The sequence below is a fragment of the Papio anubis genome, chromosome 7 (assembly GCF_008728515.1).
Source record: "Papio anubis isolate 15944 chromosome 7, Panubis1.0, whole genome shotgun sequence".
NCBI classification, from domain to species: Eukaryota; Metazoa; Chordata; class Mammalia; order Primates; family Cercopithecidae; genus Papio; species Papio anubis.
Window position 1 is genome coordinate 108,954,522 of NC_044982.1, and position 14,169 is coordinate 108,968,690.

At 48.5% G+C, this 14,169-nt stretch overlaps 1 protein-coding gene across 9 annotated transcripts in view; it reads right to left on the minus strand.

Annotated features, from left to right (window-relative positions):
• Positions 1 to 14,169, minus strand: part of FAH (fumarylacetoacetate hydrolase) — a 34,873-nt gene that overhangs the window by 15,125 nt on the left and 5,579 nt on the right. For 8 of the 9 annotated variants that reach the window (XR_002523145.2, XM_021940813.2, XM_009210760.3 and 5 more), the window contains 7 exons: positions 12,544 to 12,665; positions 11,967 to 12,016; positions 10,038 to 10,128; positions 4,548 to 4,645; positions 4,383 to 4,435; positions 1,129 to 1,228; positions 231 to 361 (listed from right to left, as the gene is read on the minus strand). Coding sequence is in view for 8 of the 9 variants with exons in the window: in XM_021940813.2 (XP_021796505.1) it covers positions 231 to 361; positions 1,129 to 1,228; positions 4,383 to 4,435; positions 4,548 to 4,645; positions 10,038 to 10,128; positions 11,967 to 12,016; positions 12,544 to 12,665 (645 nt within the window). In the remaining variant the exon portion in view is untranslated. The remainder of the gene's footprint in view (positions 1 to 230; positions 362 to 1,128; positions 1,229 to 4,382; positions 4,436 to 4,547; positions 4,646 to 10,037; positions 10,129 to 11,966; positions 12,017 to 12,543; positions 12,666 to 14,169) is intronic. The other variant, XM_009210761.3, reaches the window with a different exon arrangement.

Sequence of the window (14,169 nt, forward strand, 5' to 3'; positions counted from 1 at the left end):
GTTTTCTCCAAGAACTGTGCCAGGGTCAGGGAAACCATAAGGGAGAACGATGCCCTGGCTGCCTGGAGGTAATCGTGGCCAGGAACTCCCAGGCACTCCACTGTGGGCATGCCGTGGGCACAGGGCTTCCCTCCCGATGGTCTGCATGCCCGGCATGTCCACTCAGTGGGCAAGCAGGCTCGGAGGCAGCAGGGCTGGGTTTGGGAGCTTCCTGCAGAGAGTGTGCTTACCTGCTCCGGGTTGGGCAGAGCAAAGGGCATGAGAGCATCCATGGGCACCACCCACGGAGAGATGGTGGTCCCAAAACTCTTCCCAAGGAATGGCCCGAGAGGGACATACTCCCACTTCTGAATGTCTCGTGCTGCAGAAGAAGGGCGCACCCGGGACTTACAAAGGCTGATCAGGGCCTCTCCCCAAGACCCCCTCCTGCCCTTGACCAAGGAGAAAAGACACCCAGCACAGCCCCTCCACAAAGCTCAGCCCCAGCCAGGCTGCCCCAGGACCAAGGGGCAAGAGCATCCAATGCCAAGGACAGAGGTCCTTTGAGGCCACTGTGCCAGGCTACAGCAAAGAGAAGGATGACCCAACGGTGGTCAGGATATCCCCCAGGAAGGGGCCGGAAGCTCATCCTCAAACTATGAGGGAGACACTTCCTGGGGCTTACGGTGCCACCTTCCTCCCACGTATCGCAAAGGGTTGAGAGCTCAGGCTCAGAAGCTGGACTGTTTTGCTTCAAATCTTAGTTCAGCAATTAACTGAAATCTCCCTGTGCCTCAGTTCCTCATCTGTAAAATGGGAATGATAATATTGCACATGCCACGTAGGGATCAGCGGGAGAATATATGTAGGGTGTTAAGCACGGGGCCTGACACATAAGTGCTCAGTAAATATTAGTTATGGTGTCAGCCGTGTCCCTAGCCACTCATGAGGAAACTGGAGCTCAGAGGAGTTAAGTGAGTGGCCTGAGTTCTTAGAGCTGAAATTTTGTTTGATACCCAAACCCACACTCTCAGTCACTGCATCAACTGCCACTTTTGACCTGCACCAGATCTTCAGCTTCTATAAAATTGCCCCCAGTGCCCAGCCTCCTCCCCCTCATCTCCACAGGAGCAGAACTCCAGTAATTACCACTCCAGTCATTCATAAGGACCATCCCAAAAATGTGCTCATGGGCCTTGGAAATGGGGATCGGCTCTCCCAATCTGTTTCCAGGGCCTACAAAAAAAGCCTGACATGGGGGAGAGTTCATTAGAATCCGGAGCTGATCTGCCCGCCCAGGTCACTTGTCACCTAGAGAGCAAAGGTCAAGTATTTCCAAACTCCAGCCATGGATCAGGACTGCCACAGGGGCCTGGCAAGAATCCACTGTGTTTCTAAGTCAGAGGTCGGGTAGACGCCTCAGGAAAGCAGCGTGCAGTGGTGTGCCCTGCCCCCGCCCCCAGCCTTCCTTCCATGCCCCTGAGCTCCACAGCAGCCTCCCCTCCCTTCAGTGCATCCCAGACCACTCTGCTCTTTCCTCTTCGTCCCATACAGGCTTTGCCTTTCAAGACTTGACAGCTACATGGGGCTTGTAAAACTGAAACTATCAGAGTTTGTATTCATGTCATGAAAAGCCAGGCCAGACACTGTGGCTCACGTCTATAATCTTAGCACTTTGGGAGGCTGAGGTGGAAGGATCACTTGAGCCTAGGAGTTTGAGACAAGCCTGAGCAACATAGTGAGACCCACCTCTACAAAAAATAAACAAAATTAGCCAAGCATGGTGGCACCCGTCTGCAGTCCCAGGTACTTAGGAGGCTTATGTGGGTGGACTGCTTGAGCGAGGGAGGTCAAGGCTGCAGTGGGCCGAGATCACGCCACTGCACTCCAGCCTGGGTGACAGAGCAAGATCCTCTCTCAAAAAAATAAAATAAAATAAAAATAAAAATTTTTTAAATGAAAAACCAAAAGACTGCCTCCTTCATGCAGCAAATAGTGCCAGAGAGCGCACACCCCACAGCCTCTAACCCCAATCCATCACCCCACTATCTCTAAAGAAAAACAGCACCAACGTGATGTCCATGAACCAACAGACTAGCCAGACATCATTAGAAAGAAAAAATTGGGAAAATCTCTTTCAAAAACACATAGACTCAGCCATGACATTTGCAAAACTTAGTCACCATTGTATTTGTTCTGTGACAGTAAACACTGCAAACTTTTCATCAAGATAAAAAAAGAACCGAAAACACTATCTTATGGAGAATCCCACAACCTTCAGTCCAGGTGACCTGGGTTCTCTGCCCCAACCATTTCTCCACATGCTGACTCTCTGTCTTTTCTCTCCTCCTCTCAACAGGGACCAACATGGGTGAAGTGTCTGCCTGCAGAGTCCTTAGTTCTCCCAGAGAGAAGACCGTGGCCCCAAACCAGGGCTCAGATGCCCTGCTCTGATGAATCTCAGCTGGGAGTCCCAAAGTCTCACATGGCACCCTTGCTAAGGCAAGAGGAGGCAGAGGGCTGGCAGGGAATGCTCTGCTATCCACAGGCTATTCAGCAGTGCCCACTCATTTCCCTCCTCTGGACTGAATCCAGAGAAATCATATGGAAGCCCAGGAGAGACAGGGAGCTCCAGAAAAGCAGACGGGCCTTCCAGCCTGCCTCCACCAACCAAGGCTTCCCACTGCCTCAGCCTGACTCGGTGGCCAAACGACAGCTTCTTCTACACCATCAGTGATGAGGCACTCAGAGTTTCCTGAGGCAACGCCTAAAACTGTAGGTGCTGACTATGGGAAAGCCCCCTCCACCTGCCTGTCTGCATTTCCCACATGGAGGCTGACTCCACCCTTGGGCATCAGACAACCCAGGAGATGCTGAAGACACTGCCAGGTCCCTGGAGCACTCCCTCCCCCAGGTCAGCTCCTCCCTCGCATCACTTTCCTGGTCCCCTAACCTTGGGGGCTGCCCAGATTTCCATGTCCCCTCTGGAAAATGGGCAGCCCTGCAGCATGAGGGATCCTCAGGTGGTGGGACCAACTATACCAATATCAACATCCAGGTTGTGATAGGCACCATGGTTACGAAGGATGCTGCCATCGGGGGAGGCTGTGTGAAGGGTATTGGGATCTCCATATTATTTCTCACAACTGCGTGTGAGTCTACAATGACCTCAAAATAAAAAGTTTAATTTTAAAAAGTATGCAGCCCTACAGTGACCACAGTTCTGAGGTTGTGTGGGCCCAGCTATGGGGCTGATACAGTCAATTCTTGTCACTCCTGGTAATTATTATTTTGGGGTTTTTGTTGTTGTTGTTGTTTTGTTTGTTTGTTTTTGAGATGGAGTCTCGCTGTGTCAAGCAGGCTGGAGTGTAGTGGTGTGATCTCTGCTCACTGCAACCTCTGCCTCGTGAGTTCAAGCAATTCTCCTGTCCCAGCCTCCCAAGTAGCTGGGATTACAGGCATCCGCCACCATCCCCGGCTAATTTTTGTATTTTCAATAGAGACAGGGTTTCACCATGTTGGCCAGGCTGGTCTTGAACTCCTGACCTCAGTTGATCCACCCGCCTTGGCCTCCCAAAGTGCTGGGATTACAGGCATGAGCCACTGTGCCTGGCCGGGTAATTAGTTTTTATAAAGTCATCACGAACACAGAATTAGCAAATACGGAATGACTGTTCCCAGAGGAAACACAGGATTAGGGTGCTACAAGCCTTTGGTCAGAAAATGTTTATCAACTAATCAAAACTTAACTATATAACCTTGTTTTCTGTATGTTTCTGCTTAAAAACACTTTATGTAATATATTTTGTTGATTCATGAACATTGAGCTCAGGCAGCAGCACTGTACCTTGCCTGAATGAAGCTTACTAACACGCATATTCTCTCCATTAGGCACATCACAGTCTTCCTGTGCTAGGGACACTAGACGGCACTTCAGCACTGCACTTGGGGCCATTATAAAAAAACAGTGAAACCGCTAAAAAAGCACAGATACACACAAAAAAACATGGCACTAAATAGACCACAAAGGACACGTGTTTACAGTATGAGCTGAGACAAGAAGGCAGAGTAACACCTTGTCCAGCCTCACCTGGGAACGTGCTCACCGGGCAGCTCATGTTTCACTGCTCTGCGCATGTCCACACGTGCCCACAAAAGCTCTGTGAATATTAATTTTGGACTTACAAATAAATGTTAGCAAATAGTTGTGAATTCTCAAATACAGAATCTGCAAGTAATGAGACTCAACTGTCCTTCTGACGGCCAGGTGGGGACACAGAGCAGCTGCCAATGTGGCTGAAGAGGAGAGGAGTGGGCGGCTCATGGTGCAGGCAGCCATCCCGGAGGGCTCTCCTGCTGGGTGTCTATAGATCCCGTGGCAATAAAACACCAAGCTCACTCACCATTTCCAGCTCCATGTCCAAGAGCTTGCAGGCACCATACACAGGAGGCTTAGCTGGAGTAACACCAGAAAAAAAAAAAAGACTGCTGTGAGTGAGGCCACAGAACTCACTGTGTGGAAACAGAGAGCTGGGCACCAGCAGGGTCTGGATGCTGGGGTCACTTACAGTCATCAGGTTTCATCTGCCCCATAGGCCTTCGGATTGGGGTACCAGACACCACGATGGAGGAGGCACGGCCATGGTAGCCCACTGGTAAGTGCAGCCTGAGAAAGAAAGGCAAGAGAATGCAGGGCATCAGAGCTGTTACATGTTGTCAATTAAGTTTAAAAACTTCAAAAATTAGAAACAAAGAGTCGCCATATACATATGGCTCAAAAATCAAAAGGTGCTTACAAGTTTCCATCCATGGACACATGGATAAACAAACTGTGGTACATACATACAGTAGAATATTATTCAGCCTCAAAAAGGAAGAAAATTCTGGACTAGGTGCAGTGGCTCGCGCCTGTAATCCCAGCACTTTGGGAGGCCGAGGCAGGCAGATCATATGAGGCCAGGAGTTCGAGAACAGTTTGGGTAATATGGTGAAACCCGTTTTTACTAAAAATACAAAAATTAGCCAGGCATGGTGGTGCATGCCTATAGTCCCAGCTATTCGGGAGGCTGAGGCAGGAGAATCACTTGAACCTGGGAGGTGGAGGTTGCAGTGAACCGAGATCGCACCACTGCACGCCAGCCTGGGCAACAGAGCAAAACTCCGCGCCCCCCCCCCCAAAAAAAAAAAAAAAAGATACAGCCATGTCCTAACTCCCAGAAAATATGGAAAAAGAGTCTTTTTACAGTTAATCAAGTTAAGAATCTTGAGATGTGATCATCCTGGATTATCCAGGTGAGCCCTACATCCAATTAGAAACGTCCTTATAAGAGACAGAAGAGAAGATGTAGAGAGGAGGAGAAGGCCACGTGAAGACAGAGGCAGACACTGGAGTGATGCAGCCACAAGGAACGCCTGCAGCCCCCGGAAGCTGGAAGCAGCAAGGACAGCGATGGTCCTAGAAGCTTCAGGAGGCGATGGCCCTGCTGACACCTTGATTGCAGACTTATGGCCTCCAGAAACTGAGGGGATAAATTCCTGTTGTTGTGACTTTTTCTCATAGCAGCCCCAGGAAATGGATACAGACCCACACCACACCTCACACATAAAAGGAAATCCAGATGGATTCAAGATCTAAATGTACAAAGAAAGGCTATTACGGACACTAGAAAAAACAACAACAACAAAAACACACACACACACACAATTTCCAAATTCTTGGGGTGGAGAAAGCCTTTCTAAACATTACACAAAAGTAAATGCCATAAGGAAAATGATTGGCGTGCTTGACTTTATAAAAATGCAAAACTCTGTATCTAGAAAGACTGGCAAACAAAGAAAAAAGAACATACCGGGAGAAAATATTTGCAATGCATTGCAACAAAGGGTTAATTTCTATCATTTATAAAACACCTTTTAAACAAATAATAGAGAAGTGACTGTATAGATAAACTGGCAGAGTATGCAAAAACATCTGTGAAAAAATATATAAGAAGGCCAGGCACGGTGACTCACGCCTATAACCCCAGCATTTTGGGGGACCAAGGCAGGCAGATCGCTTGAGTCCGGGATTTTGAGACCAGCCTGGTCAACATGGCGAAAACTCATCTCTACAAAAAATTAAAAAATTAGCCAGGCATGGTGGCATGCACCTTTAGTCCCAGCTACTTAGGGGACTGAGGCAGGAGGATGGCTTCAACCTGGGAGGTCAAGGCTGCAGTGAGCCAAGGTCATGCCACTGCACTCCAGCCTGGGTGACCAAGTAAGACCCTGTCTCAAAAAAAAAAAAAAAAAGAAAATATATATATGACACTGATGAACAGTTTTGCCTCTGGAGAAGGGAACTGGATGGTGGCCCATAGGTGGTTGAGTTCTGTTTTTTCCCATTGTTTACCCTTAAGTACCTTTTGAATTCTCAACCATTCATATATATTGAGTCTTTTTATTGCTTTTAATTTTTTAAATGTTTGATAAATTATTTTGCAATATTTATGATATACAAATACATGTAATAACAAAAGTCACCATGCACTACCAAGGAGCTAAAGAAATACCACTTCACTAATCCAGTCCAATGCATCCTTGGGATCCCTCCCTGGTCTCACTCTTCTTCCCTCCCTTCCTGCCCCTCACCCTAGAGGAAACCAGCATGGTCCTCATTTCCCTATATTTCTAGACACTTTTATTACTGTACTGTTTTTTTGGGGACCGGGGGGTGAGGTTTGAGACAGAGTCTCACTCTGTCACCCAGGCTGGAGTGCAGTGGCGTGATCTTGGCTCACTGCAACCTCCACCTCCTGGGTTCAAATGATTCTCCTGCCTCAGCCTCCCAACTAGCTGCGACTACTGGCGCCTGCCACCACAGCTGGCTAATTTTTTTTTTTTTTTTGAGACAGAATCTCGCTCTCTTGCCCAGGCTGGAGTGCAATGGCATGATCTCAGCTCACTGCAACCTCCGCCTCCCAGGTTCAAGTGATTCTTCTGCCTCAGTCTCCCAATTAGCTGGGATTACAGGCACCCGCCATCATGCCCAGCTAATTTTTGTACTTTTGTAGAGATGGGGTTTCACCATGTTGGTCAGGCTGGTCTCGAACTCCTGACCTCAGGTGATCCACCCATCTCGGCCTCCCAAAGTGCTGGGATTACAGACGTGAGCCACTATGCCCAGCTGCTAATTTTTGTATTTTGAGTAGAGACCGGGTTTCACCATACTGGCCAGGCTGGTCTCAAACTCCTGACCTTCTGATCCACCCACCTCGGCCTCCCAAAGTGCTGGGATTACAGATGTGAGCCACTGCGCCCAGCCCTAGTGGACCATATTTTTGTATCTTTTTATAAAAATGATATTTTACTGTGTAATTATCTTGTATTACCTACTCCAAAAAACTTATTTTATAAAAGACTGAGGTAGATTTAAACTTATTTACATGGAGATATGTCAATGATGAAGTGAAAAAAAGCAAATTTCAGCATGGCCTTGTTTTGTTAACGAAAGAAATAAAATGCATATGTATGCATGCATATGTGTGGTCATGCATGTGTAACCTGGAGCAAAGTACAGGAGGCAGCATATCCAACTTGTTCAAAGTAGTTGCCCCTGGTGAGTGGCTGAGGAAGAGCTCCCTTTTTTACCCACTTTGGTTCCTTTATTGGATTAAATTATAAAATTCAATTGCATGCAATTACATGGCATGTAATAATGCAAACAATTCAGATGAAAAAAAGGAGTTAGTAATCTCTCCCCATCCAGCCACTCCCCTGAGGAAAGCAATGTTAATCTGCAGTCTGATGTTTTTTGCCTTTCTCTATGCTCATACCAGCCTATGGAAATAATGTATGCATAAGTGTGTGTGTGTGCACGTGCACATGCGTGTGTGTGTGTTAAGCTGAAAAACAGCCCTCCAAAAGATATCCAGATCCTAATCCCTGCAGCCTGTGGATATTATTACATGGCAAAAAGGGTTTTGCAGATGTGATTAAGTTAGGGATCTTGAGATAGGGATACTGTCCCTGGTTATTTGAGTGAGCCCTAAATGTAATCACAAGGGTCCTTATAGACAGAGGCAAGGTCAAAGGAGGAAGTAGGAAATGTAACAGTGGAAGCGAGTGGTTGGAGTGATGTGAGGAAGGGGTCAAAAGGCAAGGGATACAGGCAACCTCTAAAGCCAAACAGTCAAGGAAATGGGTTCTCTCCTAGAGCCTCCAGAAGGAACAAGCCCTGCTGACACCTTGGCTTTAGCCAGTGAGACTGATTTTCGACTTCTGGCCTCCAGAACTAGAAGAGAATATATTTATGTTTTAAGCCACCAAGTTTGTGGTGATTTGTTACAGCAGCAACAGAAAACTAATACAGTGTGTATGTACATATATATTTTTTGTGCTTTTTTTATAAAAGTGAAACACACTTTACCTAATTGCCTATAGTTTACCTATTTCACTTAACATAGATCAATGAACATCTCTCTTGATCTAAATCTTTCACTAGCTACAAAACATTTCATATTGTGAATAGACCAATTTTTCAACCATTCCTTCACCGATAAGCATTCAGATTACTTCCAGCTCTGGGCCACTAGAAACTCTGCTAATTAACATCCTTGCTTTTGGATACAACCCACTGGTGCTTTTATTTCTGTAGGATAGATGCATGAAAGTGAGCATTGCAGGTCAAAGAGAAGACATATTTTAAATTGTAAATGTTTTACTTTACATATTTTCTGTAGTGTTTGAGTTAATTCCAGTAAATATACATTACATTTATAATGAAGACTATGTACAGAAAGTTAAAAAGTCACAGCCGTGGGTCATCTTGCATCAAACATGGCTAGAGAAGGCCTGTTTGCTCTTATTCTGCAGAAGAACATGGGGCAAGGATGGCTGTGGCCCCCACACTTGGTTTCAGACATAGTCAACACTCATTTCCCAGGTCCCGGCTCTCCTCTCACTTCCTGGTACCCGTGCCCTTTGGCCACTGGGATCCTGGCACATAGGTGATAGCCAGCTCTTCTGGGGCTGGGCAGTCCACTGGGTCATCACTGCCAAGGACACTCAGATAGACAAGTTGAAGCTGGCTGGGGACAAATACAGCCTGGAGTCTATAAAATGCAAGAGTCTCAAATATTTGCCCATCTCACATGGGAGCCTGGAACCCGGAGTATGGGTTCTGGTCTCAGATTCACCCATGCCTTGTTCTGCAACCTTGGCCTTGTTGCTCAACATGTCTGGCTTGGAACTGCTCTCTCTCCCTTTCTTTCTTCTTTATCTTGGTTCTAACAGACCCTCCTCTCATGGCATAGCCTACTGGAGACACTCACTCAAGAGAGAGTAAAGCCCTGTCCCTAACCCAGCTCCTGTGTGTGACTGATGGCACTGGAGCCTGGGGTGTATGCCTGTCACTGTGTCCAAGCCCTCTTCAGTTCCAAGGAATCAACTCAACCAGCAGACAACACAGAACAAAGGGCAAGGATCCCAGCTCTGCATCCTCAGCTTGGTCAATGGCCTGATCTGGGGGCTGGGAGACAGGCTGTGGCCCTGTTGTGCTCAGGCAAGTTGATCCTTCTCTGAGCCCATTTTCCCATCTGTAAAATGGGGCTTACAATCATGGCCTTGTGACATCACAGAACTACTATGAGGTTCAAACAAATGAATGAAACAGATCACATGTTGAGGAATATACAGCACTGGGCACATTTGAGAATTCTCATTCATCAGAAAATGTAAGTATGGAGCATGCTAGAGTCTAAGACTTGCCCATAGTACAATAATACACAGCTTATAAATGAAAGACTCCAGAAGGAGAGTAGTGATTCAGGGAATCTAATTCCAACCCCTGCTGTCCAAAGGAGCTTAAGAGACTTGCCCTTCGATCCCACAGCAAGTCCTGAGCCAAGCTGAGCAGGAGACCAGAAACTGAGACCACTGCTTCCAGAGGTTACAACATCGTAACTGCTTTTCCTCCCCAGTTTACTTTAAGAAGAACTTGGCAGCCCCTGAGACAAACATGCTGCTGGAAATGAAAAGAAAGACTTTGAACTTATGCAAACATTTGGCCCAGAACATACCAATTTGGCATCAATGCATTCTCCTTGTCCCTGAACATGATTCCGACATTGGTAGCATGCTGCCGAGAGGAATAGAAGTCTGTGTAGTCTCCTGCAGAGGAGAGACCCAAGAGATCCCATCAGCAACCCGGATGCCTCAGGAAAGAGAATGCACTGTTCTAAGCACTGGAGCCATGAGTGTGCACACAATACTGTTTACACATCCAGAGCTCAGCCTGCAGCCAGCAGTGACAGCACCAAATGCAATACAAAATATCCTCACTGAAGATTTGTTCTGAGAGCCCTCAGCTGAGAAACAAATAAGAAATTAGGAGTCCAGACTTTCTGAAACTGACAGTGGAATGTGAACACCAAGTGGCTGATACCACCCCCCTTCTCAGGCTCCCCACTTTTACCACACACAACTGCCATTCCCGAGTTCCCACAGGCTCCCTCACCACGCGTATACTGACTGACTTCTCCTTTGTCCTGTGTGTTCAAATCCTGGCAACTCTTTGAGGCCCCCTCCTCCCTGAAGCCTTCCCTGCTCTCTCTAGCAGGATCTCTTGCCCCTCCAAATCCCCTCCCCTGAATCCTTCTGGGGCAGGCTTCGCTTCCCACTGGTGCTCCGGTTATGTGTGTGCACATCTTTGCTAGACTGTGGACATTCCAGGACAGCCCCAGCCCAGTCCTCATTTTCTTGGACTCTGCCCAAGTGCCAAGGACAAGGGTGTGCACGCTGCAGATGCATATCAGTGCCTATTGATTATGATGAACTGAACGGGCTGGCCAGCAAGCTGGAGGCATATCTACCATTCGGAGAATTAAAAATCTGAAAGAAAAACCAGTTGGGACAGTCTGCCTGTTTTATCTTCCTAAATGTCTCCTTGTCTCCTCAAAGAAAAAAAAAAAAAAAAAAGCTGGGTATTCATCAATATCAACAGCCTAGACTAGCAACAGTCATGGTGAAGGGTGAGGAGAGGAAGAAAAGTCCACGGGGCAGGTGGAGCCTTAGCTGCTGCTTCCCATCTTCGGTCCCAATGCAGAGAAGTAATAGCTGAGAGATTTTTCAAAAGAATAAATCCATAACAAAAAATAATAATAATAACAAGAAAGAGCACCATCAGTCAACCAAACATGATGAGGAATCGCTGAAAGACATATGGTTTGCACAACAGCTGGTTTGCCAAAAAATAGCACAGTCCCATGAGTGCGTGAGGGTAGGGAGTGAGAGGGGCTGGGAGGAGGCAGGTGACTCAGCCCCTGTCCCCAGTCCCATCCTCCAGTCAGCTTAGCCCAAGCAGCCCAGCAGCAAAGGACTCTCCCCGGACAGCAAGAGCTGTTCCAGAGAGGCAGTGTGCCCCAGGGCAGGGTCAACCGGCTCCTCAGCTTACAGGTGCCCGGGTAACCCAGCTGAGGAGGCCTGTGCACAAGGAAGAGGGCTGCGCTTTGGGCCGCAGGCTGAACCAGCCTCTCTCTGCTTCAGGTTGAGAGTTTCAACAGCTCCAACTTCCTGAATGACGCTCCAACCAGACATCCTGCCACGTGCTCAAACTGGGGCCCTTCATAACCCTCTGGCGTCTTTCCTCAAAACTGCTCACAGACTGAGCTCAGAGAACTTGTCCCATAGCCTTTTGGGGAAGGAGAGCAATTTGCTGAATCCTTCTGGGGCAGGCTTGTAGCTGAATCCTTCTGCAGGGAGCCATGTAGCTAGTCATGAACTTGACCAGCCTGCAACTCACTACCTGAGCCAAGATATAGCCCGAGTGAATGCCGGGCTTGGGTGCTGAGAAAGGTCAGTGATGAGGAGGGGGTAACAGCCCCAGAGCCCCTCTATCTCCCCGCCCCCAGCAGGGACCCTCCACCCAGATGCAGAATCAAAGCACCTGGCCAGCCCTCTTGGCCCATGAAGCTGCTCCGTTCTTGCCTTGGTGAAGAGACTGCACTCACCTATGGTGGCTGGAAGGTGCATCGTGGCAGAAGCCTGGGAGATGAATGCACTGAAACACAGAACCAGGGGCTTCAAAGTCAAGCAGGCAGCAAAGTGCAGTCCCATCCACAGGCTCAGTCCAGACCATCCCCAAGATTATCCACAGTCTCCAGTGGGCACCTCCTGGCTGGCCTGGGGCCAGAGCTATGCTGAACCTTTCACAGCTGAGAGGACATCCACCCACTGAAGCCGCCTCTATATTCTACCCTAGGAAATGGGACACGTGGAAACTCTTTCCTACTCTAGGAACCAGATGAGGGCACAGATGATGCTAATGAGGACCGGCTGAGTAAGAGAGAGGGCCAATGGGCCTGGCCTGGCCTAGCTCGGGCAGCTCCAGTCCAGGCACCAAGGCAATCCCAGTCCTCCCAAAGCCCTCCCATCAATATGCAGCTCAGGCAGGGGCTGTATGGGGGCAGGTCTCACTTGACCACACTAAGGCTGCCGAGCTGTGACTCAGAATGGCACTGACCACCACACAGCCCTCCTCTCCCCTGCTGCGTCTCCTCATCACCTCCATGACCACGTGCTTCTCACCGCTTCCGAAGTTCAGTGTCATCTCTGAGTCTGGCTTGGCTCACAGACAGCAAGTTCTGCAAGAACACTCTCGCCTCCTTCCAGGCAGCCTGACCCAGGCCCATGAAGCTGTTGAGCACAGGCTAAGACCAAAACACGGAGAAAGAAGATTACGCACAGGAAAACCCAGGGAGTATCCCTCCTGCCAATGGGAGGCCAGCCAGCTTGCCTCCCCCTGCCACTTCTCTCCCATTCACTCAAACTCTCAGGACCTCTGCTCTTAGTTTTGTCATCTATTCATCAAGCTGGAGAAAAGCATATCCTCTCTTGACGTTGCCTCATGCCCTCCTGCACCTGCACACAAGCCCAGGAGCTGCTACCTGGCACAGCAACTGTGCTAAACTTGGCCCAGCCCACAGTTGAAGGTGGCCATGTTCTTCCAGTAGAGGCACACTCCAATCTGCAGAGTGATCACAGCCTAAACTAATTCCTTTCACATCAGTTAAGAAGAGGTTTGGGGCTGGGTGTGATGGCTCATGCCTATAATCCCAGCACATTGGGAGGCCGAGTTGGAGGATCACTTGAGCCCAGGAGTTCAAGATCAGCCTGGGCAATATAGTGAGACTTCATCTCTATTTAAAAAAAACATTTCCACTCTGTCACCCAGGCTGGAGTGCACTGATGTGATCTCGGCTCACTGCAACCTCTGCTTCCCAGGTTCAAGCAATTCTCCTGCCTCAGCCTCCTGAGTAGCTGGGATCATAGGCGTGCACCACCACGCCCAGCTAATTTTTGTATTTTTAGTAGAGCGAGGGTTTCACTATGTTGGCCAGGCTGGTCTCGAACTCCTGATCTCAAGTGATCCACCCGCCTCAGCCTCACAAAGTGCTGGGGTTACAGGTGTGAGCCACCATGCCCGGTCAAGAGCTTTTCTAATTTAAAAAAAGAAGAGGTTTTGTAGCCAGTGAGGCATAGCAGAAAAAGCCCTTGTAGGTTCTAAGAGTCAGAGTTCCAGCTCCAGCTCTGATACTTTTAGCTGTAGAGCTTGGGAAAACAGTGTCTCATTCCAGAATTTCAGGTCCCCATCTAGATGCTCAGGCCCCCATAGGAATTCCAATTCCTATGCCAGAGGGTGGTCAGGAGGATTGAAGGAGAGGATGTGTGCGAAGCTCCTGGCACACAAGAGGTACCCATAAATCCCACCCTCCTTCCTGACCCATGCAATGACAAGATGCTATATCAAAGTAGCTGACCATTTACAGGGAAGCAAATTCATGTCCATCCCATGTGAACACGTACTTCAGGCTGACTCCTCCATGGCTGCTTCCACAGAACTGGAGGGCAGGGCTCGTAGCTCCCTCCCTTGGGGGCCCACACAGCCCTTGGACAGGCAGAGGCTCAAACAGCTTGACAAGGAAAGTAACCAGAGTTCCTGAAGAGCTTCACCTCAGAGACAACTGGAAACGACCCAGGACTGCAGACATTGAGACTTTTTTCACCTAGGAACTCACCCTGAGGTGAGAAGCCACCCTGAATTATCCCAAGGCCACCTCCTACCAGCTTGTCTGACAACCCCAACCTTATCCAAGTATAACTTCTGAGACCTCCGATGGCGTTACCTTTATCGATAATGGAACGCAAGGAGCA